The sequence below is a fragment of the Peromyscus leucopus genome, chromosome 19 (assembly GCF_004664715.2).
Source record: "Peromyscus leucopus breed LL Stock chromosome 19, UCI_PerLeu_2.1, whole genome shotgun sequence".
NCBI classification, from domain to species: domain Eukaryota; kingdom Metazoa; phylum Chordata; class Mammalia; order Rodentia; family Cricetidae; genus Peromyscus; species Peromyscus leucopus.
This window is the reverse complement of record NC_051079.1, coordinates 42,293,196-42,320,061: the sequence shown is the minus strand read 5'-3', so window position 1 is coordinate 42,320,061 and position 26,866 is coordinate 42,293,196. Positions and strand designations below refer to the sequence as shown.

Genomic DNA, 26,866 nt, shown 5'->3' with positions numbered 1-26,866 from the left:
TCTAATCCACTCCTCCTCTGTTTCTGTTTCTGTTCAGAAAGGGGCAGGCCTCCCATGGGTATCAGCAAAGCATGGCGGATCAAGTTGCCCTAGGATTAAGCACCTCCCCTTGTATTTAGGCGGGGCGAGGAGATGCAGTATGAGGAACTTGGCCTAATTTGGTGGCTGGATGTGTCCTGTGCTTTTATTGAGTGAACTCAGCAGACCACAGCAGTCAGCTACTTCATCAGTCTTGAACAGTTGATTGGGATCCAGGTTCCTCAGAAAGGAGATGCTGCAAAATGCCAACGGTGGAGCGGAATCCTCGCAGGGAACCTTCCTCGTGGAATCCCTCAGGCACACAGCGCCCAAGTGTGCTTTCTCCGGGGTTGGCCCTAATGAAGCAGGCAATCATGGATTAATATTCCCTCTAGTTAAAGCATAATTTTGAAGTTTGTTTTAAGCCCAATTCTTTGTTTTGGATTTGGTTTTCCGAGACAGTGTTTCTCTGTGGAACAGTTCTGGCTGTCCTGGAACTCGCTTTGTAGACCAGACTGGCCTCGATCGAACTCAGATAGCTGCCTGCCTCTGCCTCCTGAGTGCTGGGATTAAAGGCATGCGCCACCACCAGACTGGCCTCGATCGAACTCAGGTAGCTGCCTGCCTCTGCCTCCTGAGTGCTGGAATTAAAGGCATGCGCCACCACCGCCAGGCGTTAAGCCCAATTCTTGTTGGTTATCTGGTATCTTTATACACATATACTCAGCTCTAGAGAAAAATGAAGTTAAAATATTTGCAAGACAATGGATGGGCTTAGAATGGATAATAACAAGCGAGGTTACACAGTGTCAAAAGAAAAACAAAAGTTTTTATTTTTATTTTTATTTTTGGAGCTGAGGATCGAACCCAGGGCCTTGAGCTTGTCTACCATTGAGATAAATCCCCAACCCCAAACAAAAGCATCTTAAATGCACGTTTTCTCTCATATGGAGAATCTAGGCAATAATACCTGTGTCTATGTAAATAAATGCACACTTAGTACAGTATAACCTGTAGAAAAGAAAACAAGAAAAGCTAAGTATCGGAGGACAGGGAAGGACTGAATGGAGGTAATAGACACCAGTTATAAAAGAGAGCATGGAGCTAAACTTTTTTTCTAGTTTCAATTCTGTCACTGGAGCTTTTGGCTTTGGTAGTGCGTAGGTACATGAAATGTATCCTACACTGCATGTGAAGATTTCAGTAGGAAGATCTGCAGCTTTGGTGTCAAATGCCCATTCTAACTGTGCAGATGTTCATTAAGTTGTATAGACGTTGGGTCTGGTTGATGTCGGTGAGTGATGTTTTGATTTATTTGCAGGGTATTTTTTTATAATAACATTTTGTTGTTATTTTGTTCTTTGAGACAGGGTTTCTCTGTGTAGTCCTGGTTGTACTGGAACTCACTCTGTAGCCCAGGCTGGCCTTCAACTTAGAGATCCGCCTGCCTCTGCCTCCTGAGTGCTGAGATCAAAGGCGTGCGCCACCACTGAGTGACTATAATAAAGTTTTTTTTTAATTAAAAAAAAATAGTAAACCAAGTTCTGATGAGTATTCTGTATTATAAGAAGATCCTCATACATATTTTAAAAAAGGGAAGCTGATAAAGAGATCAATTCCTTCTGCCTCCCGTGTGTCAGCCTTTCTTATTTTTTTCATAGCGTGTTTGCTGCCATCTGAAATCACCATATTTGGTTAGCTGTTTAGTTATTGTATTTCAGCTTCATTAGAATCTAAGTCCCATCAAAATAGAGATGGTGGTATCTCTGGCATCTAGAATGGAGCCTGGCATACCATGGGCACTCAATAAATACTTATTGAAAGAATAAATATTTAACTACTATTCAAATTACTTGATTATTGTTTTGTATAAACACTAACTGTCCAGAACTAATTGTTTGACAAGATCCAATCACCACTACCATTTTTTTTAACATCTACAGTGAAAAGGAAACATAATATGAAAATAACCTCAAATCAACAGGAGATGTTAACTATCAGCTAACTTATGACTTAAAGACAATTTTAGATGTAGGTTCTGGGTAACTTACTGTATTCAAATTCATTGACAGTTTGTGGGAGCCCCACACTGCATACCTACCAATGAGTCTTGGCTCTTCAGCTGTTGATGTTAGAACTAGCTATCTTCAAATTCTTCCTCCCTCCCTCAGTGACGGGATTTGAACTTCTGCAAATCAAGTTCCTGCTCTCCCAAAATACCCTGGTTTGCTTCTTTACTAAATGGATCATTATTTCTACTAATTTTTTTTTTGAAATTTTAAGCTGAGAATTATGTGAGATACTAGTATCATGACTAGGAGATAGCATTCAGTAAAAACTACTCTTACTGGAAACATTATTATTTCTGTTATTTCCCAACCCATTTTAGCTAGCCAGACTGAACTTCTGAAATCTATTCATTGTGCCTACATTTCTATGACTCAAGGTCTCCCTTCAGCCAGCTTGGATGGCTTACTTTTATGAAGTTGGCTCGGTTGCTATCTGGTCTATTATTAGAATGACTCACTCAGCCATGGCCGTGGCTGAGCTTCATTTCTTGTCCACACCAGCATTGTGCATCTTGTCTAGTCCCGGAATCAGATTCTAAATCTAACTTCCACCTTCCTTCAGTCCCTTGTTTTAGTCTTGAAAACTGGTTCCAAAGAAAAATTATGAGTTGCCTAAATATCAGAATAATCTTGTCAATGTCTTTGATGTGTAGCTGTGGACAAACCACACGCTAACCTAGTTTCCATGTTTTCTTCTTTCAAGTGAGAAGAGTTGGTTTCGGATCTCCTCTAAGTGTTGTGAGTGTCGCTTAGTGCTGAAGGCTTTTCCTTCAGGCCCGGTGTTCACCTTTCAGCATGGAAGAAGAGCAGAAGGAGAAAATGGACCGGGAGGAATAGTGAATACATCAGAGTGCTCTTTAAAGTTATTTCCAATAAAAAAAGTTTGACTCTAATAATGCAAGTAAATGTTTGACTTCCATACCTTTCCAGGTTCGATAGTCAAAGAATTTCTACTGTAGAAATTTCTCCATTTTCTCCATTGTTAGATGATCTAACCAAGGTTTTATACGTGCTGTTCTGTATCTCGGCATCTCTTCTAGCTGACAATTTCTAACATTTTGGCATATGTATACACACATATCCATAACAATTGGACTCCTTTATCAATTCATACCAGAAGTATGATTTCAGTTTTCAGTGTTAGTCCACAGCAGTCAAGATGGAATGCCATCAGATTAGAGGTTTGATCGCTCTACTAGACAACATATAAAGAAAAAAACAAAAAGTGATGCATTGTCTCTGTGGGTAGATTTGTTAGGACTCAGAAAAACATCCCTAAGTGAAGGACCCAGAGGCAAAGTCTCTGTGAGCCCCTCCTGTCTTCAGGTTCTAACCTCCACTCTTTCCCAAAGGCACCTCACAGAAATGAGAACCTTCTCCTCAAACCAGCCATAAAACCTGAAAACATGGCTCTAACCTCCAACTTCCCATAAGTGCTGGTCATAAAGAAATTCTTCAACCACCTTTGTTTGACGGTAAGTGATAAGACCTCATTCCAGAAAAGAGCTTGCTCCACACCAATGAGGAAGAAATTCTACCAAAAGGAGTCCAAGAAAAATCTGAACAGACAGGCCTTTCTGGTTGGTCCACTCGGCCTGTTACCAGTGGACGAGTCCTTTTCATCTGACCACATTTCTGCACAACTGACCCAGCTTCACGAAACCTAAACGTGACATAAACATCTTCCCTTGAGTCTTCCTCCTGAAGGCTTCTATGCTGCATAGAGCTATGAGTGACAAAATCTGGTGTGCTTTTCTTGTTAGCTTGAACTTGGCTATGGAGGTGTCAGCTGTAACTCTCTTGAGGGGCAGGAGAGACATTGTCCCTCCCCACCTCTAGAGCTTTAAGACTTAAAGTACATTTAGACACACTGACTCCTATGACCCTCACAACAAACTAATGAGGTAAGTAGGACAAGCTTATTGTCCCAGTTTATACAGGAAAAACTAGGGCACAGCAGAAAACTGAAGTGCCTTGCCCTAGGCACTACGGTTGATTAGTAACAAGTAGGACAGAAACCCGGGACTCTAACTCTCAGTCCAGGGTGATTTCTATGTTGTCTGCCCCCATTCTTAGCAGCTGACTCACCCTCATGAAATGCCCATCACCAAATCTTCACAGTGGTAAGAGATCTCTCCTACCCCCTGGCTACATGACTTCCATGAAACAGAACTGGTCTTTGAATCAGTTACATTAAACACACACACACACACACACACACACACACACACACACACACGCTTCCATACAGATGAAAAGCTAGTGGAGGTGCACAGATGTGGCTGACAGCTGAAAATGTCACCTTGTACTGAAGATAAAGACCTTGGCTATGCTCTGCTTTTGTGTGTACTCACCTCCTCCAGTATCCTCTGGTGCAGAAAATGATGTAAAAATCAGCTTTAAGCAATACCAAACACCAGGATTTAGTGAAGAAGCAGATAGTATTGCTGTTTGGGGAAAATGGTGAAAAATGATCACCATCTGAACTGTGGAGTTCTAGCTGTGACCTTGAATGAACCATGAGGTCAGATGTTCACTCTTGCTGACTAAAACATACCTTCCCAATTTTATTGCCGTTCCAATGTGAGGAGTCGCTATTAATCTCTTTCAACAAAAGCCTGGAGGTTTGAAAGGTTTCATCACCTTTTCAATCTTATATCATTGCTCTCTTTCATGCTCATGTGTTACAGCAGTTTTACTTCGTGTCTTTTGAGTTGTAAATCTGTAAAATCTGGGCCGAGTCTGTAACTCTGTGGTAGAGCGCTTAACCTAGAATGCACTCAGAAAGTTAGAGAACCAACTCAATAAGCAATAAGTAAACTAAGTGTATACTAAATAGTAAAATCAAATTTTATTTATATATTGCTCAAGTCTTTGACATGTCTAGCCGCAGCTGAATTCTTCTGAAAGAAACATAGATGATATAGAAAGTAACGTTTGTGAACTTGAAGTCATGAAAGACGCATACATCCAAGAATGTACTGGTGCCCAGGTATAGTGGTGTACACCTGTAATCCTAGGATTCTGGGTGATACAGGAGGATTGTAGATGCAGGACAAGCATAAAAAACAAACAAGCAAAGTCAAATAAACAAAGTACACACAAAAACATACTTGGGTGTTAAATGTTAATAGCTCCCCCAACTCACATAGTCCCCAGGTTAGCTATGTCTGGAGAGGGGCCCCTAAGGAAGGAAACAGGTTAAATAAGTTCATAAGGCTGGAACTTGATCCTATAAGAACAGTATCCTATATGAAGAGATGCCGGGGACCTTCTCTCTTGGTTCTTTTCTTTCCCTTCTCCACTTGCAGACTCAGCAAAAGGACCTCATTAGAATGCAGCCACATGGACTAGGAAGATGGCTCCATGGTTAAGAGCACTGACTGTTCTTCCAGAGGACCTGGGTTTGGTTCTCAGTACCCACGGGATGTTTCACAATAGGCTGTGAGTCAGTTCCAGGGCATCTGACACTGTCTTCTGAACTCCATATGAACCAGGTATCCACAAGGTGCACTTACATGTAGGCAAACACTCAAAGATCTAAAAACAAATTTTAAAAGTTGCTCAGAAAGAAAGAAAGAAAGAAAGAAAGAAAGAAGGAAGGAAGGAAGGAAGGAAGGAAGGAAGGAAGGAGAGAAGACAAGAGAAGAGAAGAGAAGAGAAGAGAAGAGAAGAGAAGAGAAGAGAAGAGAAGAGAAGAGAAGAGAAGAGAAGAGAAGAGAAATGAGCCAGAGACCTTAACCTGGGAGTTTAAGTCTTCATGACTACAAAATAATAATAATAATAATAATAATAATAATAATAATAATAATAACAACAATAACTTCTTTTAGTCTATTTCAGCAGCCCAAGATTATTAATACAGCACTTATAGAAAAAAAACAGTGGCAATCTATGGACAACTTGAACTACAATGACTTGAATTGCAGAAGTTATCAAAGGGAATGGCCAAGCCAAAATACAGTCTATGTCTATGGCCTTGATTTTAGAAAGATAACACATACACATGAATTTAACAAGGAGGTCTCAGTTCACGTTCAAGCTTGCTATCTCTAGCCTGTAATAGCTGTTATCATCTGAACGGTCTTTTGTGTCCTATCACAGTTGGGCCTTTACTCAACTCCCCTCAAGTATCATTGCCAGGCTGGTCTACAGAGCAAGTCCCAGGACAGCCAGGGTCACACTCAAAGGAACCCTGTCTGGAAAAACAAAAACAAACAAACAAATAAAAATTGAATAAATTTGTTTAAGTGGGTGAATACTAGTGTATAGTCCCTAAAGAAATAGAGGGTGAGAAATGTCATATTCCACGCCAATGACAACATGGCCGCCACTGACGCCACCACCACAACCACAAAATAGAGCTACAATCTGAAGACATAACGACTTTGATAAATAAGGATAATACTTCTCTGAGTTGGTGTAAAACAAGAGTGTGAGGTTTGTACCTGACATGGAGAAAGTTTTTCAGTAAATATCAGAACAAATACTCTCACGTGGTAAACTGATATCAACGAATGAGGAACAAGGCAAAGAGCAGAGAGCTCTTTTTAGATAACCAGTTCTCAACCTGTGGGTCATGACCCCTTTGGGGGTTGAATATCATATATCCTGCACACCAGATATTTATATTATGACTCATAACAGTAGCAAAATTACAGTTGTGAAGTAGCAATGAAGTAATTTTATGGTTGGGGGTCACCACAGCATGAGGAACTGTATTAAAGGGTTGCAGCATTAGGAAAAGTTGAGAACCACTGTTTAGATTCTCAGCAGCTCAAGGCTATGTGTTCAGAGATGACAGAACTTCCCACGACCCATGGAAAGCAAATATTTGATGTGGCGTTTGTTCTCATGCTCAGCCATAGCCACTGTAACATAGTTTGGTTTTGTTTTTCTCTTACCTAATAACATTAATCCTAAGCAGAAGGGAGACAATTAAATGGGTTTTCCTGGAATATTCTCCATTTTCCACATTTCGTAGGGGTCTATTAATAGTTTCTATGGCAATACAGGGTATTATTTGATGTTCTTGGTTAATGTACTGGATCCTGCTTTGAGGTGTTCAATCAAATCATCAGAGCATTTTGGAGATAGCCCAGGATAAACCCTTGAATTGACAATTTCTGAAGTGAGAGATTTTTTTAATGATGGTCACTGAATGACTTACCCAGGCATTTATAAATACTATGAGGATAAGTCAGGGACACACCCATCCTGACCTTCAAGCCCAGATTAAGGTGCTACCAATAATTTGAAGACATACATACCTTGGGAGGCAGAGTCGGAATTCAGGAACCAGAAGTAACTCCCAGCTAGAGCCAACCTGTAGACATTGTAACATAACCCTGTCATGTACAAAGTTAACATAAACCAAGCAATCACACATACACACACACACACACACACACACACACACACACACACACACACACACACCTCATAATATTTTAAAATATTTTAAGTTTGCGATTTTGTGTTAGGCTATATTTATAGGTAGCCTTGGCTGCACACCTGAGGTGGACAGTGTGTAAGGGTAGGCGACTGAATGTTGTTGGTTCTTCTCCACTTCAGAATCCTGGTACTTTCATTGCTGAATCCTGGTTCTGGAGAGACCTCTTAAACTTCAGGAACCTACCAGATGAACAGGCAGAAACCAAAACACACATCCCTTTCCTTCTGCAATTTCTCCAGCACCTTCAGCTAATAATGCTTAGCCTTGTGCCTGCCTGCAAGGAAAAGCATCTTAAGGGCTCAGACCCACCTCGCCTAGCAGACAGAATGGGTCACTTCAGTCCAGAGAGGCTAAGAAAAGAAAACTGGAATTACTGTCTGCTGTGTGCCAGGATTTCACCTTAAGATAGATAGCTTGAATTTCTCATTTCAATGTTTTCCAGAGGTGAATATTTTGCTAGTGGTGGTCAATTGTTGTGATGAAATTTATTCTTGTCTTCTAAAAATATAAATATTAATATTGTGTGTGAGTATGTGCAGTGAGTGTGTGCAAGGCATAGTGCTCACTTGGAGGTCAGAGGACAACGCTGTGGAGCTGATTCTCTTCCTCCACTTTTACGTGGCGTCTGGGGATTGAACTCAGGTCATCAGGCTTGCTCAGCAATCTTAGCAGCCCCATGATTTTTAATTATAACTGCTATGTGACTACTATGTAATACCATGTAAATGTGGTTTCTAATTTTACTTTTTGAAACCCATGTGCCACTATAAATAGACAGGCAGTTTCTTTTGGGGTAATCATCCTGTTCTAAAATTACGTTGTGGTAATGGTTGTAAGGCTGAATGTTAAGATTCATTTAATTTTACACTTCCCTGAAATAAAACCAATGGAGGCTTTTCAGGCTGCAGATCACTTGATTATCATGAATTGTGTGCAACTCTTGACTGCTCCTGAGACATACTCCCAATTCCTTCTTTGTTTTTTGTTTTGATTAAACTTACCTTTCTTTTTATTTGTTCAAGTCCTTATATTTCCTTCTTTTTTCCCTTTTTTTCTTTTGAGACCGATCTTATATGCAACCCTGGGTAGGCTGGAACTCTGTGCAGATACTACGTAGACCAACCAGGTTGTGCCTCTGCCTCTCCTCCTGAATCTGCCTCCTGAGTATGGGAGTTATTGGTATGTACCACTATACTGGGATACTCAAAGTTTATATTTTCTGCTCCGTATTTATATGTTGGTGTTTTTGGTTGTTTTTTTTTTTACTCTTTTAGGGGGCCCACCACCCAGCTCCTAAATAAAGCACACATGGAGGCTTATTCTTAATTATAAATGTCCAGCCTTAGCTTGGCTTGTTTCTTACCAGCTTTTTTAAACTTTAAATTAACCTTTCTCTCTTTTGTCTCTCTACTGATGGTTGTGTAGCTGGGTGGCTGGCCCCTGATCTCCTCCTCCTTCTCTTGCTCCTAGATATTCTTCTCCTCCCAGATTTCTCCTTCTATTTATTTTCTCTGCCTGCCAGCCCCACCCATCCTTTCTCCTGCCTCGCCATTGGCCTGGTCAGCTCTTTATTAGACCATCAGGTGTTTTAGCCAGGCACAGCAACACAGCTTCACAGAGTTAAACAAATGTAACATAAACAAAAGTAACACACCTTAAAATAATATACTACAACATGTTGGTGTTCTCTGATTGTCCATTTTGATTTTGATGCCCATTTAATGACTTTAACTTTTACTTTCATGAGCATATTTTTCATTTACAGGGAGTCCTCACTCTTCAGGTTTTCATTGACAAATCCCCTTTCTTGCTCTGGTGAGTTTACTTAGCCTATAGAATTATAAGTAAGAAATAGTCTTATAGAATTTGCACCTTCTGGCTTGAGAGTTTCTAAATTCAGGATTCCCTTAGTCTAGGAAAGAGTTGTCTGGTTTTTTTTTTTTTTTTTTTTTTTTTTTGTCTGTCTTGGGACAGGGAATGGGAGGTCAAGCTTGCCTCAAAGATGCTGCAGAGCCGAGGATGACCTTGAGCTTCTGATCCTCCTGCCTCCGCCTCCTGATAGCTGGAATTATAGACATGTGCCACCAAGCTGAGTTTACTCAGCACTGGAGAATCAGACCCAGCATGCTACCCAAGCACTGTGCCCACTGAGGCACACCCCCAGCCCGATCGATTATCTTCTGTCCGTTGAATACACTCATGAGCTTAGACAATATCTCAGTGCATTCTTCCAGCTCTCTATTCATTTCTTGCCCCCACACTTCTGGGAAATCTATAAATTAATACCAACATTTTTAATAGCTTAATTTCTAAAAACCACTTGTCCAGACATGTATTATACGATTCATTTACTAACTCTTAGACCTTTTCAGAATACGTTTTATGTATGTCAATAAAAGCCTATAAATGAGAAGATATTGAGGTGTTTCTCATAGTTACTATTAAGGGTAGGCCACCACCCTGTGATTAACTCAAACTCCTCTTTGCAGAACGTGTGACATAAGGCAGCCATGCTTTGGGTTGACACAGCACAGAGCCGAGGGCTCACTAGCAAGCACAGAGTAGCCAGACACCACCTTCCATTGTTCCCAAAGGAGACTTTACTATCAGTTCCTAATAGTCATATCTGCAACATGACTTCGCTCTATAACCTGCTGTTCTCCTTCAAGACTTCTCAGATTCAGCCAACCTGGGCTGACACTGAAGCTCCATTCTTTCTTCCCTTCTTGTTCATCATGTTCATCGGCTCGGCAGACCTCTCCTCCATCTCTCGTTGAGCATGGCAGTCAATTTAACCTGCTGCTCCCCAGAGCCTAGACTGATTCCTCAGATAAAGCTATAGCCTTTCTTCTTCCCCAAGTCATACTTTTTGTACTTATTACCGTAAACCAATTCCTTTTCAGTTTGGCAAGCACCTAATCTTACATAGGAAACTTGAATCATTCATTGCAAAGGCAAAGACCATGTCCTCTGCCTTCCCATGTCTGCTGTGAACCTCCTAAAGCACCGGAGAGGTTTGCTGAATTACCCTATGAATGCCTCAAACTTAATCATGGATAATGAGTTAATATTTATCGAATGTTTAGTGCAATTCTGTGCACAGAGTGTTACACAGGTGTTTGTTAAATAAAGTGAAAGGTTGATAGGACATAAGCTTGGATTTAGAAGGACTATTGTTATTGTAATTACTGAAAATGGTGTCTATAATTTATTAACAGACTCAGATAATTTCCTCTTTATTACCAGACTCCTACGAATGTGGAACCATGGATGGAAACACGGCTTTCTTTTTATATTCTGTTCCTTTTTCTAATTACATATCATTTCTCTCACAGTGATAGTTAAATCTCATTATATTTAATGATTTATCCATTTTCTGCTGTAACAGTTTTATCAGCGACTCCTTGTATTATAATCTCATTATTTTACAAAATTATATCCTATTTGTTAAGAACAGTAACTGTTACCATGATTTTATCTTCAATGCTCTTTTCTGTGTCAACGTCTTAGCCCTCTTTGTGAAAAGATTAAACATTTTTCTTCTCTTCCTTTAGTCAAGTCCTGTTCAATGTTGCATATATAAGTGTCTTTCACTGTATGTTGCTATTTTATTTGAAGAATTTAATTCTTCATCTGAACTGTGCAGGCCTCATTTCTACAATTCTATGTTTTGAGGGAATAAGAAGGCATACACTGAGGAAATCTAAATGATCATTTCCCCCTCTATCCTGAAGTATAACATACCTGTAATAAAGCACTGAATCATTATTTCTTAATTTCTACTGACTCTATTTCCCCTATGAGACTGATATTTTTACTTCTTGATTGAAATGTACTTTGTGGAGGGAAGCTGTGAAGTATTCAACCTAATCTCAGAGATGCATGCTGGCACATGGAACATTACAGATTTCAACCATCTATGGGCTTAAATGTACATTTGATTAAACACACACACACACACACACACACACACACACACAGAACACACAGAACAAAGAACAGAAACCAAGCAGTGTCAGGGTTCAGTTGCAATCTGTTGCTTGTTTGCACATGTTATAATGTCATTTGAGATGTATGTGAAAAGGGTTGCAATGCCCTGGGTCAAATTGTGGTTTTGAGTGGTGCTCTTTCTCCCGAATCCTGGTAGCTTTTTTTCCTTCAAATTTTAATCCAAAGAATTTCATACATACACTGTGTAAGTAATGTTAGATATGACCTTGAAAGACATTTCTTTATTTGCGCAAGGGTTTGTATGTGTATGGGGGTGGGAGTGGAGGTGTTAGCACCTAGGGGCGTGTGCAAGCGGAGGCAGGCACTTGAAGAGCAGAGGATGGCTTTGGGGAGTTAGTTCTCACCTTCTACTGTGTCTCACTTGTCCTCATCATTGTTGTGCTGTGACATCCAGGCCTGAAAATTCAAACAGATGCTCCAGTTTTCTGCCCTTTGTCACCACGAATGAGTGCTGCGGCTAAAGGTGCGTGCCGTCCTATCTGTTTTTTTATGTGGGATCTGAAGATCAAACTTGGATCTTCAGCCTCATCCTTTACCCACTGAGCCATCTCTCAACTCCACATCGTTCTCTGTATAACACAGTTGCTCGCGCGCGCGCACACACACACACACACACATACATGTATGTCCGTGTTTCTGAGAAACACTAGAGAAGATATATTTTGTCACAAAAAAAAACCTGTCACCTATCAGTGTCATGCTTTCTACCTGACACAGTCTAGCTCTTTAATGAAAACTTCACCACTTTATTTTTCTTTGATATGAAAATGTTTAAATTCTTTCATCCAGGAAAAGAATTCATCCCCTCTAATGCTCCTGTGTGTGACTTAAAAGGGTTATGATGCCGGTACACACTTTTGTGGCAGGCCCAAACAGCAGTGAGGCACACAGAGTTATTGGGTTAATTCTCAGTTTCTTCATTTAATGAGAACTGTAGGGAGCTTGTTGTTCCGCTGGAAAGATTGAGTACGTTAATTTGCTTGAAGAATTAAGGAAAAGTTTTGGAATATGTTAAGTCAGACGTGTTTCCAGTTGCTGTTTTCTTGAGTTACAATCAGTTTTTGTTTGTTTGTTGTTATTGGTTTTGTTGTTGTTGTTGTTTCAAGACAGGATTTTTTTGTGTAGCTCTGGCTGTCCTGAAACTTACTCTATAGATCAGGCTGGCCACAAACTCAGAGATCAGCCTGCCTCTGCCTCCCAAGTGCTGGAATTAAAGGAATAAACCACCACTGTCTGACTAAATTCAAGATTTTTAAGCTAAAATGTTTCAAAACAGAGTATATGATGTTTAAAATTAAAGCAAATGTCCATTTGTTCTATTACCCTTTGTGGGAGTCCTCTATGAAGCAGGGCCACACAATGAGAACCTAAACAAACAGAAAACATTAGATGAGAGATACGTTAAAATCTATTTTAGGGACTAGAGGGGTGTCTCAGTGGTTAAGAGTACCTGATGTTCTTCTAGACGATCCTCATACCCATGTACTGCAGCTCACAACTGCCTGTGACTTCAGTTACAGCGAATCCAAAGTCCCTTCTGTACCTGCACACATGTAGCATACACTCACCCAGAAACATGCACATAAATCAGGATAAACCTTAACATTCTATGTTTAAACAGCTTCCCAACAAGATTGTTGTACTTTATGCCTTACAAGTGTGTGTGTGTGTGTGTGTGTGTGTGTGTGTGTGTGTGTGTGTGTGTGTGTGTGTACAAATGTGGGTAGAGAATGGGGGATGAGAAAGAAAAGAAGAAATGATTAAATTAATTTTAGAAGAAAAGGATCCATCCAACAGGCTAGCCTGCCAGCGCGTGTTGAGCTGTAGAAAGCCACACAGCCCAGGCCCAGGAATCAGCCAATCAGAAGGGTTAAAGCCACATTTCCATAACGATGATTGGCTAGGAGTCTGGAGGCTGGCTGAGCTGCAGGAGGATGGGGGAAGAAAGGCTCTCTTGAGAAAATAGCAGAATAACTCTCTGTTGTTTACTGCATATTCTCCAAATGATTGTAGCGATTCATCCTGTAGGAAGCCTTGTTTGGAAAACAGAGGAGACACAGTTGTTCCCAACAACCAGAGGCATTTGACGGCCCAGAAGCTGAGCAGGATGGATGTCCTCTTTAAAATTAGGGTGAGGCTCCTGATTCCTTCTAACCAAATACGTGAAGACTGTCTGGGAGATGCACACGGATCATACATCAATAATTAGGGCTTGCTGGTTTTGATGAACACCATTGCTTTATTACATGTGGGTTAACTTTCCGGATTCTGAATAGTGTGAAAATCCTTTTAAACATCCTGAGCATTTTTTTTTAGTTAAGGGTGTTACACTACCCTCAATAACAAAGCTGCCCTGTTTTTCTTTTTCTTTTTTTCTCCTGTAACCGTATATACAGCAATTTTAGAGACGTTTATCAGTGTGTTTCATAATGCTCTCACAAATGTTTATACCTACAACGCTCTACTCTCAGGAAATCACTGAGAGAGTCTCCCAACAGAAGGACACAAAGAAAGGGATAAGGAATATAATGACTGTATCCAACAGTCTTTTGTCCTTTCCCAACATGGTGGGTTTCTGCTCTCTTGTTTTAAATTCATGCTGAGTAGTGACATCTCACCTACAAGTTTTTAAATTTTGTTTTACAAACATTCCCCCCCCCGCCATGGACTCACTTTCTGGCAACGGGAGACTAACACGGCAATGCAGATTAAGCAGAAGTATTTTGCAGACTTTCCCAGTGACCATTCCTTGGCTGGCTAACAGACCAGCCATTCAGAAGCAATTTTCTTCAGGCTGAAATTATGTGCTGACCGTAGCAGATCACTTCCCATAATAACCCTTCCCCCACCCAGAGCTAAATACAATCTGTCTCCTACTCACTGTAATAACGTGCAAATGACTGTAATTTTGCAGACAAGAAACAGCCCAAAGTGAAACGTGTCTAAACAGAGGTCGATTTGAAAAATCAGGGCTATTACCTAAATCTGTAAAATACATATTGTAATAAAACCAGCAACAGCAATCTCCAATAAGTAGTTCTAAAAAACGCAGCTTGTGTTTTGATCTTCTTCGTGTACCCGGTCCTCACAGGCAGAAAAGAGAATCTTTTCCTAGAAATGGTCTCATTGCATGGGATGTAAATTGCCTGACTCTGCTAGCTGATCCCAGACCCTGCTAGAGCCCCCGTGCAGACACAGCCCACATCACCCTGACAGTGCCTAGGGCCAAGCTGACATATGATTTCAGACACTTAACACTGACCTACATAGCTGTTCTCCCAATGCAAGCAGGATGAGTGTTTTCCTTAAAAAGAAAAAAAAAGTGCTGTTTTGCTAGATTCTCTCAAAGTGAAACATGGCAGGCTTAGGCTTCTGCCTTTTCTCCTCTATTAAGGCACTGGAACTGCACAAGAAGACAGGAGTGATTCCAGCATACAGGGAGATGCTACCCCATCTTTCTCTTTCTGTCTTGGTATTGAACCCATGCCCTCAAGCAAGCTAGGCAAGCACTACACCATGGAGCCATATGCCTAGCTTTTTATTTCTTTACTATTAAAATTCATTGCAACGTTAAATCAATTGATATATTTGCCTTCTACCATCTCTCGTTGTTTAAGCTAAGCTAGATTACGAAGAGCTGTCAAGACAGCACGATTCTCTCTGTCTTTTGTGAGTCGACTTATAAGACCTTAGGCTAAAATGAGTGAGCAGGACATTAAGCCACCTGAAAAGCTAATGGAGCAATGTTAGAAGATTGGGAGAGGATTTGTGGGATGTCTATCAGACATGTGTTTTTCCAGCAGAGAATACCATCAGGTCTTTCTTCCCTCACCTCTCTCTGCCCCTCCCCTCCCCCTCCCCTCATCTCTCACTACCAAGGACTTGAGATGGTTCTGTATACAAAATCTTTTTATCCCCTTGGCACTTTCTTTTGGTCCAAGTTTACTTCAGAATAATGTAAAACATCATATGCTTGACCAAAGATTGCTTGGCTCCTTTTGATGAAAATAATTCAGAGATAGATATTGCTAAAAGTACTCAAAGGAAACTTGAGCTGGATTTAGCATGCAGGTGTAAAAGGGCAGCAGTGTTTTGTTTTGTTTTGTTTTTTGTTTTGTTGTGGGTTTTTGCTGTTGTTGTTTTGATTGCTTTTTTTTTTTCCCCTTAATAGTTCTTTAACAACTAGGAGCAATTATCTGTAGGCAAAAAGAGTGAAGACCTTCTAATGTTTGTATGTTTCATTAATCAACCCTGTATTCTCTAGAAAAGAACAGGTCACCTGCCCACTGCCTTCAGGCAGACCTCTGATTAAGGGCTCCAAGCAGATAAGAATCTTTCCCGATAGTCTTATTGCGTAGCCAATACATTTCTCATTATATCTAAATTAAATTCCTTTTCCTACAAATTAAGTTCACTTTTACATAGAATCCATGTTTTAGGATCTCCCTTTCTAGTTCTTCTCTTGGTCTTGAGAGCTCCCAAGAACTGCCAAGTGTGTGGTGTGTGTAGATTTAGAAAAGCATCCACTTGTTTCCAAGTAAATAAAAACTCTAGAAATTATGTCTGGCACATTCCTAAAATCCTACCATTTGGAAGGGAGAGGATATCAAGGTCTAGGCTAGCCTGGGCTACCTAGTGAAATGTTCATTTAAAAAAAAAAAAAAAAGAAGGAGGTAAAACTGATTTCTGGCCCTTAATAATACACCCCCAAACAGAAGAGTCACAAAGACCACCTTGATTTTCTGTGGTATTACTTGAAGCCCTTGGCCTCCTCTTGGGCTCTTTGTAGATAAAAAATAAAAAAGCCGAAGCAAAGTCTCTCCTGTCAGGATCTGTCCACCTCCTGGTTAATGATGTATCACATGGAGTGCTGAGCTGATCTGGGGGCCCACAGAGGGGTATGGTGGCTGCCATGGCAGGAAAGATGGCACACTTGAATTCCCTTCTTTACACTAACCTTATGTTTCCCCCACCCCTCAATTCTGAACACTGCTCTTTTCCCCAGACATCTCCTCTCTGGGTAGACACCCAGTGAAACATAAAATTACAAAGTGCACGTGTTGAAAGAGTGTACTGGTGTAATCAAGGAAATGCAGTTAATGCAGCTCGGGACAGCAACACTCCCTGGTACATTACCTTGATAAGAAATATGGGTAATAATGAAGAAGAGGTCAAGAATTTGAAAGGGAACAGAGGGCACAGGAGGAGTTGGAGGGGCAGAACATAAGGGTGGAGATGATGCAAATGCCAATGCTCGTGTATAAAACTCTCAAAAAGATTAGATTGAATAACAATAATCAAGATGAACTATTTCAGCTCTGTTAACAGGACCAAGCTTTCCAACCCTGTGAGAGTACCTCCACTCCTCAAAGCTGCTAGCTCATTGTCTTTCCTTCAGTTTTCTATTAACTGGGAGTCCTCTGATGCCTCCTGATTGTCCCCCCAACCCTTGTCAAACAAAAGAAAACAAAAAACAAACTGTGCAAAGCCGGCAAAACAAAACAGCCGTCTGTTCAAAAGTTGCCTGGAAGAGTTTGGGAGGTGGGAGAGATAGGGGTGGGGAATACAGGGCTGTGGGAATGCTAACATGGAAAGAAAAAGGCTTTAATTTGCCAAAATAATTTGAATTAAATCTGTAGTCATGTTGGGCATAAACCTGTCTTTGGCCAATGGTGTTTAAGGTTTAAGCTTGGGTGTCGAAGTCCACTTCTTGGGTTCAGTTCCACATCTTGGATGGTTCAGTTTTGGATCTGGTTATATTAAACCTGTGGTTCGACTCGGTGATGTCTTTAGTAAGGGGATGTTTTGAAAGAGCTTTGCTCTCCCCGTGTCACGAGATGATAATGTTTAAATACCCAGTGAAGTGTTTTTTGTTTTAAGAGATAAGCATTGATTTTTCCAAACAATTATAACATATGGGGGAGCCATACCCTGAAATGGAGACAACACCCCAGGGAGACAGGAAGTGCACACACGAGCCTGTGCTGCTCTTTTGAGGAACTGCACTTCTAAAGGAAGGTAAGACTCACCCTGTAGTGCTGGGCTGTGACCCAGCAGCAATACACGAATGCAAAACCTGGACAGTCAAACACACGACACAAACTTCAGAGCTAAAGTGGAAGATGAATGGACACCAGACACCTAATTTGCCCCAGATTATTTGTTAATGCACAGCTTCATTATTGGAGTGAAAAGGAGTCAAGGCCACCCAAGCCCTCCTATAGATCGCTTTGCGTCTTACTCTAATAAAGGTCAGAAATTGCTGTTTGTTAATGTTTGCGACATCAAGTCTAGTTCATCTAGGGCGGTGGAACAACACATTGGCATTTTTTTAATGGACTAAATATATTAAAAACACAAACATTAGTCAATAGCCATTACTTATAACATGTGGCATAAATGTTTTTATTGATCCACAAAGTCGCCACCAAACATTTACATCATAGCTGTCTTCTGCCAAAGGTAATTTCCTCTGTGTGCCTATTTGCCTACACTAAGGCACATCTAAAACTCCAACTGTCTGGAGAAAAAAATCCCAATGACACCCACTCCCTCAAACTTGGGGTTTTAATAGGTTTACTTAAAATTCATAGACTAAGTGACTTTAAAATCTCCATATTCTAGCTCCTAAAATAATTGACAATAACAACATAAAGTTAAAAATAAACCATGTTCTAAAGGCTTACTATGTAAGACTACATTAGCTTAAATATATTAACGAGTTGTTATTTTACAATAGCCTCTTGTCCTGGAAAATGAGTCCCATTAACTTGGCTGCGTTTGTCTTACCATAAAAGTGAGAACATTTTGTATGTTTGTGGTTTGTGGACACAGCATTCAGAGAATTTAGGATCTCTGCCCACTCCAGAATTAAAGAATTGAGAAAAGAATTCTGACAGATAATCCAGATGGTTAAAAATTAAGGACAGAGCATGTTTAAGGGGTTAATATGCCTAGTATATTTTATCTTTCACAAATCGATTTATTTTTTTAATAAGGCTGGTCTGGGTCCTTGTTTTATATTTATTTATCTAGTCGAGTCACAGAAGATCAGGTGGAGAGATTTGTTGCTAATTTAAGAGAGCCATTCATTAGGTTGGCTCAGTGGCCATCGGGGTCCACACGTTAGTGCTCGCAGACCCAAAGCATGGAAACAAAAGGGTTACTTGTTCCCCTATCACTGGACGCCCCTAGTTGATTTTTCTGAGAGAGAGAGAGAGAGAGAGAGAGAGAGAGAGAGAGAGAGAGAGAGAGAGAGAGAGAGAGAGAGAGAGAGAGAGAGAGACTGAGATTGATTTTGCAGGGAAGGTGGAAGGCTGAGAGGCAGAAGCTGCAGAGCTGGGCTGCCGAGTCCTTGGGACGTGGAAGGGACAAGAGCAAACCGCTCGCGTGGGTTTCCACGGAGCGGCGTCCCCGCTCTGCGCCGGTGGCCCAGCTGGCTTCCCTCTGCCACCGAGCGATCACATACATTATTTCCCCCAAGATAACACAATCAAACTTGCATTTACCGACATCCTCTCTTCGCAGCCTGCTTGAGATGTGTTTTAATAAATAAGTGTTTTATGTGAATGATGTAGTAATTGAAACAGGAGCCCCATTCCCCCCCCCCCTTCGTCCTGCGGGAGGTTCCGCAACCCCAATCTGCTTGGAAAATAAAACGCTTTGTCTCCACCGCCACCCCCCACCGCACCCCCACCCGCGCTCAGTGTGTGTTTTATACGTGTGTATATCTCAACCCCCTACAGTAGCCAAGAGAAAGCAGCTAGCCAATGGGAGAGCCCAGTTTCATAAAAGCTGCTCTCTGATTGGCCCGATGCGAAAGGGCATTGGGAACAAAGAAAAGTCCCTTTCAGGTATACAGGCTGAGAGCTCCTCTGGCTCCGCTCCCCCTGTGCGTGTGTGGTGTTTCAGTTCTGATTCCACTGTTCCAGAACAAGCTTGGTGTGTGTGTGTGTGCACCGGGGGGATTTCTGTGTTCTGGTTTTTGTGGTTTTTTTTTTTTTGCTTTTTTTTATTTTTTATAAAAAAAAATACACGGGACGGTCTGTGACATTTGCTGGTCCATCTTTAATAATAAAAAAAAAATTGAAGAGATTATAATTTCCAAAATAAAGCGGCTGCAACCAAACACACTCAATGCAGTTAGAAGGAAAAGGTCAACTCGCTCCCATACAGACCGTAAGTACGGTTGCGTGGTGTGTCGCTAGATAGCACTTTTAGTGGGGTGTTCATGCAGGGGAATGTACGAGTTTTATGCATTGAAATGAGGAACTAGTTACAGGGCTGGGCTGTGCGTTTAGAACAGCCCAAGAAGGGTGAATTTTATTCAGTGGAGGGTGAAGCGTTTGTAACTTCTTTAGACAAATGAAGCTTGACTGGGCACTTGGGCTAACTTAGAGTAAATTACCTTTTGGGCTCTAACCCAAAGGAGACTAAGAGTGATTCAGTTACACACCCTGGTCCGCCGTGTCAGCTCTCTCTAGCGCACCTTCCCCCTCCTCCCGTTTTCCTACCGGAGCTGAGCAGACCCCCGCCCAGACCGAGGCAGGCAAATGGGAACCCGGGTAGAACAAGCCGATTTCTCTCCTGTCACATCCTCCTGCTCAGTAATTTAATAGTAAACTAGGGAATATTCATCCATTACATGTAATGGCTATAACTACCATTTTCTACCTTCTTAAAAAAAAAAGAGAGAGAGAGAGCAGGGAGAAAAAAAACACCATTAAGAGAGGGGGGAGCCCCACCCAACCCAAACAAACCCACAAATAGTAACAATGGTGTGTTTATTACAAGACTGGGTTTGGGAGCTAGCAAAATGTTTTTCTTTGTTTAATACATGAAGTGTGTGTGTGTGTGTGGCGGGGGGGGTGTCCCTAAAATCCCAGCTGCTCCGAGGCACCCTGCCCCCTCCCTCAGGCGTCCGCCGCCGCCCTGGCCCCCTTGGGAAAACCGACAAATTGGAGATCAGTTGAGGATAGGTTTATAAGGTGTTTCTTTAAAACATCTGCTTTGCTCTGGTGGCCATTTCCCTCCTTCCGAACTCCTGAGATCCTTAGATGGCTGAGAAATGTTTCACATTCATAACTTGTAGCTTCGCCCACTGCAGGGCGTGCGGGGGGGGGGGGGAGGGGGGAACGTGCGGGGGGAAGGGAGAGACCTTCAGCTTTTTTTTTTTTTTTTTTAAAGACCAGATCAGTATTTTCTTGATACGCTTGTCACCATTTTTGTTCTCACGACAACCAATTGAGCCCTTGATCCTCACGTGATGTGAAAGGCTTGCACTGTAACAAAATCGCTCCTTTTAGATGGTTGGTGTTGCTAACGCGCCCATCCCCCCGCTCCCAGCCCCGACATTTCCAGCAAAGCGACTCTCCACTTCCAATCCATCAACAATTCATTACTGCTTTTAGCTTCCAAACGCCAGCTAATTAAAAATACTAAGCCAAGCTCTGAGGCCATCTGACTAAACACAGGAGGGGGTGGGCGAGAGGTGGAGAGAGGAGGGAAAAAAAAAAATAGAGACGCACTGTTTGCTGCGTGTAGAGAGGAAAAAAATTGTCCTGGAAAAAGGTCTCCTTAAAAAAAAAATCTTTTTGACTCTAATTATCGAATTACCACATGACAGATCGGCTTGCGCGGCGGAGGATTTTAACCCCTCCTCGGGGACTATTCTAAGAACTCGGTTCTTTTTTTTTTTTTTTTTCTCAAAAACAACATAAAACAGGAAAACATCACATCCTTCAGGTTTCCAAGACAGCCCCCTTTAGACGCCGTTATTTTCCCCGCTCCACCGCCCCCCGCCCCGGGCGAAAGCTGCTCTAACTGGTTTATCGGCTCCCTGCAACGTCGGCTCCCTCCTCCTCCACACCTTCCTTTTTCTCCTCCATCCCAGCTCCTCATCCCACCCTTTCTTCCTCCTTCTCCTTCCTCCTCCTCCCCGCCCCCCCCATCCTTTCACCCCCTCCGTAAGTTAGTTGGAGAAATCAAATGTCAGGACGAGCGGAAAAATGCCACTTCCCGACTAACAGGCGGAATCCAGCCCAGATTTTCAGTCCTTTCTTCTTATTCTTTCTTCCCTTTCACTAATTTATCCCGATGTTAGCACATTCTGTCTCGTTACTAGAGGACGCCTGTAGGTTTGCTACATGAGATCATTACTTACTGATCACGGTGACTCTCGAGTCTGCAACTGAAGGCGGAATTCGAAGTTCGGAAAAGTTTTTTCTCCAATCTCTCTCTCTCTCTCTCTCTCTCTCTCTCTCTCTCTCTCTCTCTCTCTCTCTCTCTCTCTCTCTCTCTCTCTCTCTCTCTCTCTCCTCCCTCCCTCCCTCTCTCCCTTCCTTCCCCTCCCCCCTCTCTCAACACCCTATTATTCTGAATGCTTGTTAAGAGGAAAAACACCCTTCGGTGCTTGGGTTGTGAATGTGAAGCATCTCCCAGCTGCACAGTGACACATTTTTTTTAAGGAGAAAAGGACTCCAGAGCTTTTTGCCAAAAGGGGGATGGGGAAGTGGAATAATGTTACTGAGTGATTATTTTGGCTGAGATGTGTTACTTGGTTTTTTTCCTTTTTCATCATTTGGTGTTTAAGTAAAATGAGGCACAGGCTTGTGTGCCGAGTGGAGTGAGAAATACCTTTTGATTTTCGGGCCTAATTAAAAAAATGATAAAGGATTAAAAGGTAAGCATTCTGTGTGTGTGTGTGTGTGTGTGTGTGTGTGTGTGTGTGTGTGTGTGTATTTATTTATTTTCTTGACAATCAACTGTTAAAAGGGGCTGATCCCTTTAAAAACTGTTTTAACTGCTCTTTGTCAAACACACATTTGTGGTCACTGAGGCCACCGTGGTGCAGATCACTTAAAGTGTATGTCTTAATCAGTTTCCCCACGGTCAGTAGCACCATGTTTAACAGACTGAGCCGTTCTGTGACCCAGGGGTATGGCAGAATTGTTTAGATGGATTTTCCTTTTTTCCTCAAAAGGCATATATTTAACCTTTCCTCTCACACTGTCTTTTTACTGAGAGAAATACTCTTAGAGAGGTCTGTATATGTTTCAGAAAGAATTGTGTGGCTGTGGGGGGAAGGGGCTGGTATGTTTGTGTGTGAGGGGGACTACTGTTTTGTTTTTTTCCTGTTTCTTATGGAAAACAAAACCTAGATTTCCCAGGCAATTTGTAAGAAGTATTAGAATTAGAAAGAAGGAAGGTTTAGTGACATCATTCTGAACACGGGTCCCAGAGAACTTTCAGGGCCTGGTTATTTACACTGCAGGAGCCAGGACATGTTTAGAGATGTTTAACACTGTGTTTTTCTTGTCTGAGTGTCCGGGATCTTTTCCTGGGGTTGAAATAACCCATGTGCCAGGCGAAAAATGTTCAACTTAAAAAAAAAAAAAAAGCCACAAAAATCTTTCTGGACTTGAATCAGATCCTCGGAGATATTTTAACGCTTTTAAAGAACTGGCTATTCCCTGTTGTTGAGAGGACTTTTCATTTTAGCTTCTATAAGATGCTTTTTGTCAGCGGGTGCTTTTCAAGTCTAGCTGTTTTCCTTTAAACCTGGTATTGGGCTGTGGAGACAATAATAAGCCCCTACTCTCTGTCCTTCCCTGTACCCCTTACTGACTCCCCAGTATTAATCGTTTTCTATTCCGGTAACATCCAGACCAGAAACATTCGACTTTTTCCCCCTCCACAGGAGATGGTGGACCTCGTGTGAAGGGTGTGAGATCCCTGGACACATTCTTGGGGCAGGAAAAAGCAGAAGATTGGAAGATTTTTTTTTTTTTTTCTTTTAAGAGAAAGCCCAGCGGAGTTAAACGAATGTCCCCTCATCTCCCAAGGAAAGTTCATCGGATTTTTAATCTAGAGAGCTCATCTTCAGGATGTCCGTGAACGTTTCGACTGCAGGAAAAGGTGTGGATCCAAATACAGTTGATACTTACGACAGTGGCGATGATTGGGAAATCGGGGTTGGAAATTTAATCATTGATTTGGACGCCGATTTGGAGAAGGACAGACAGAAATTTGAGATGAATAATCCCACTAACACCACTACCAACAGCAACACTAAGGATTGTGGAGGTCCGGCCTCCAATGGGACCGGTGCTACCTCAGCCTTAGCTGATGGCCTAAAATTTGCTTCTGTTCAGCCCTCCGCTCCCCAGGGGAATTCACACAAAGAGACCAGCAAATCAAAAGTGAAAAGGGCTAAAACTTCTAAGGATGCTAATAAATCTCTGCCTTCTGCTGCCTTGTATGGAATTCCCGAGATCAGCAGCACTGGCAAGAGGCAGGAAGTCCAAGGGCGCCCTGGAGAGGCTGCTGGCATGAATTCAGCGCTGGGTCAAAGTGTGAGCGGCGGCGGCGGCGGCGGCGGCGGCGGCAACCCAAACAGCAACGGTACCAGCACCGGGACCTCGGCTGCCGCCGCGGGGGCAAGCTCCTGTGGGAAAAACAAGGAGGAGAAGCCAGGGAAAAGCCACAGCAGCCGAGGCGCCAAACGGGATAAGGATGCTGCGAGATCCCGGAAAGACAAGCACGACCTGCTGCAGGTCCACCAGAATGGCAGCGGAGGTCAGGCCCCCTCCGGTGGTGGGCACCTCTATGGCTTTGGGTCCAAGAGCAATGGAAGCGGTGCGAGCCCCTTCCACTGCGGGGGCGCTGGGAGTGGCAGCGTCGCGGCTGCCGGGGAAGTTAGCAAAAGTGCCCCGGATTCAGCGCTCATGGGAAACTCTATGTTGGTCAAGAAGGAAGAAGAGGAGGAGGAGAGCCACAGGCGAATCAAGAAACTGAAAACCGAGAAGGTAGGATAATAAGGTCGCCTTCTTGTGTGTCCCACTCTGTGTGCATCTGTTTGGGGATGTGGGATGTGCCTCCGGGTGCCTTACACTTCCTAGTGCTTTCGGGTTCTCTGTGAGATTTCTATGACGGTCATCCTTTACGGGGGGGTGGGGGGGCTATCCTGAGTGCAGTGTTTGGCTCTTGCTTCTGCTGCTTCGGCTGCTCGTGGTGCCAGGTTTGAAAGGTCATGGGGTGGGAGGCTATGGGTGTCCTAAGTGCCTTTCGCCTTGTAAGGGCTTCTGGCCAGCCAGCAAGTTGTCCGTGTGCTTTGAATAGGAAACCTGCTGTTACACTAGCTTGTCTTTCGTCCTGGTTTCTTCCCAAAGGAGAATTGTCGTCTGTGTTATTGTTAAGAATGTGTCCTTAGGAACAGGGTTCTAGTTCCCTCTGTGGAAAGGAGTGTGAAGGGTTATTTACACTCATTGTTCTGTTACTTATCCCAAAACAGCTCTGTCCAAGGGTGTACTCCCGAGCTTGGAGTGTTGGTCACTGCTTTCCTAACTGTGATGGTTTTGGTGGCTATGAGTATTCTCCCTTTGCTCTCTCACCTATTTGCCGCTGGAGCTGGGAGATTGCTATCGCTTGGGTATTTAGGTTGCCTGGGCAGCTGAAAGCTCAGTAAGTAAGAACTGGAAAGCACACTTGGCTCCTGTTCCTGAAATGTGACGCTCCAACCAAAGGGGGCATGGTGGCGGCAGCGAAGGGAAATACTAGAAATGTGTGCTGCATTTAACAATGCTTGGCTTAGGCCATTTGGACCCTTGCACCCCTCTTGGTCATTGCTTTAAAGTCTGTGGTTAGAAGCTGTACTGGAAAAAAAACTGCCCCCAGTGTCACCTTGCTAAGGCTTGGAGGCCTGGGTCTTGTTTGTCTGGGATGCCCGTTGCTTTGGGGTAATGTCTGGCCACTGATGGGTCTGTGTCTACCAGGAATATTGATTGGGAGGTGAGAGTGGTGTTTCTATGACATTAATCTTTAGATCCATTCCACAAGTTGTAGCATGCAGATGTAGTTATTCTATCAAGTGGTTGTAGCAATGGGATTTCTTCTATATATGCTTATTACATGATGTGGGTTCCCCCCCCCTTTCTGTCTTGATCTGAATTGTAAGTGATACTAAAAAATTTCCTGGGAATTATTTCTGCATGCAATGATTCACAGTTCTCTGATCCTTTTTATTTTCGACTGCATGTGCTCAAGATTTAAATTAGAACATAGGAGTAAAGTTCTGATTGCAGGCATTGATGGAGGTAGAGAAAGGTGTAGACAACGATGTCAAACTTGCAAAAGGCCACTGATTACTTTTTGAGTCCAAATCCTCTTAGCCTTTTTACATTGATGAATCTAAACGAAGTTAAAAAAAAATTACTCAGGTTTTGCTTCTTAGTTTAAATGTGCGATTTCACATAATTTCTACTACAAGACGTTTTGAAATCTTCTTATTACTTAGTACAGTGGAGCATTTACTTTTGTTGCCAATAGTCTTCAAATTGCAGCTCTAATCTGCCTTAACTATCTGGATGAATTGCCCTAATCCAGTGCTCACAATGCTGTGGTTAAGGAGTCAGCGCTGTTTGATTGGATCCACTGGCTGCTGGGAATGTGGGAGGTTCTGCCCTTTTGCATTCTCCTTAGCCTTTTAATCTTCCAGCCAAATGTTCACATTCAACAATTTTGTTTAGCTGGCGATCGGAACATTTCAGGATCTCAAAGGCTGCTGTCATGGCAACCGAGATTAGTGCGTGGTGTCGGTTCTCTGGTTTTTGTGTTCTTTTCGCTTCCCAGTCACAGAGGGAAGTGGTTGAGGAATGGAAGAGCTAAATTATTCACGCACATGCAATGCATCTTCAGGCCGAGCAGGATAAATGGAATCATATGAATTCCATAAATGAAGAGCAAACACGTCACGGTGGGGGCCGAGGTGGGGGAGGGAAGAGAGAGCGCTGCCCCGCTGAGCGCACCAACCTCAGCCACTAGTGTTGGCCCAGAGATCTTCGGATGCTTTCCAGGGGCCTGGGACCCACAGTGTTGGCTACTCTTGTCAAGTTGGGGTGTTGGCCTGAGATCTCAAACACCACTCCTTAAGCACCGTCCTCTCTACCCCCCAAACGACTTAGTAATATGTCCACCCTTGGCTCCCAGAGATGGCAACTCTTGGGCATGAATAATAATACCATGTAGGGAAGCAAACCTAATTCCACTAACTACTGGTTATGTCAAATTAGGCTTGGCTTTAGAAAATACTTCTCATGGCAGAAAGATGCCTATTTAGAAAGCAAAAACTTGACTTGAAAAAAAAAAAAGGCTTCATATCTGAAGTTTTTTGTTTTTAAAAGTTCAACACTGCTTGAAGAACCAGGTTATTGAAGAGCAAGTGCCTCCAGAGTAAACATGATTAGCTTGCAGCAATTATGTGTGGTTCTAGTGTGTGTAGGAGGAGCACATTGAAAACCTAAGGGCAATGTGTGTG

At 42.4% G+C, this 26,866-nt stretch overlaps 1 protein-coding gene and 1 long non-coding RNA gene across 5 annotated transcripts in view; one reads left to right on the top strand and one right to left on the bottom strand.

Moving 5' to 3' along the window:
* On the bottom strand, positions 1-21,821 carry LOC114706090. 4 transcript variants are annotated; one of them, XR_005089513.1, is made up of 8 exons: positions 21,716-21,821; positions 13,004-13,096; positions 12,877-12,920; positions 11,898-11,949; positions 7,358-7,413; positions 4,645-5,627; positions 3,010-3,282; positions 1-374 (listed from the first exon to the last, which is right to left on the bottom strand). It is a non-coding gene; the product is annotated as an uncharacterized LOC114706090 (long non-coding RNA). The 4 variants fall into 4 exon arrangements; XR_005089512.1 differs by lacking the exon at positions 1-374 and adding an exon at positions 1,488-2,874; XR_005089511.1 differs by lacking the exon at positions 1-374 and having other exon boundaries at positions 1,488-3,282.
* Positions 19,274-26,866, top strand: part of Znf608 (zinc finger protein 608) — a 107,879-nt gene continuing 100,286 nt past the window's right edge. Inside the window, 2 exon segments of the mRNA XM_037197148.1 lie at positions 19,274-19,731; positions 23,252-24,359. Coding sequence (XP_037053043.1) covers positions 23,439-24,359 — 921 coding nt within the window. The 5' untranslated portion in view covers positions 19,274-19,731; positions 23,252-23,438.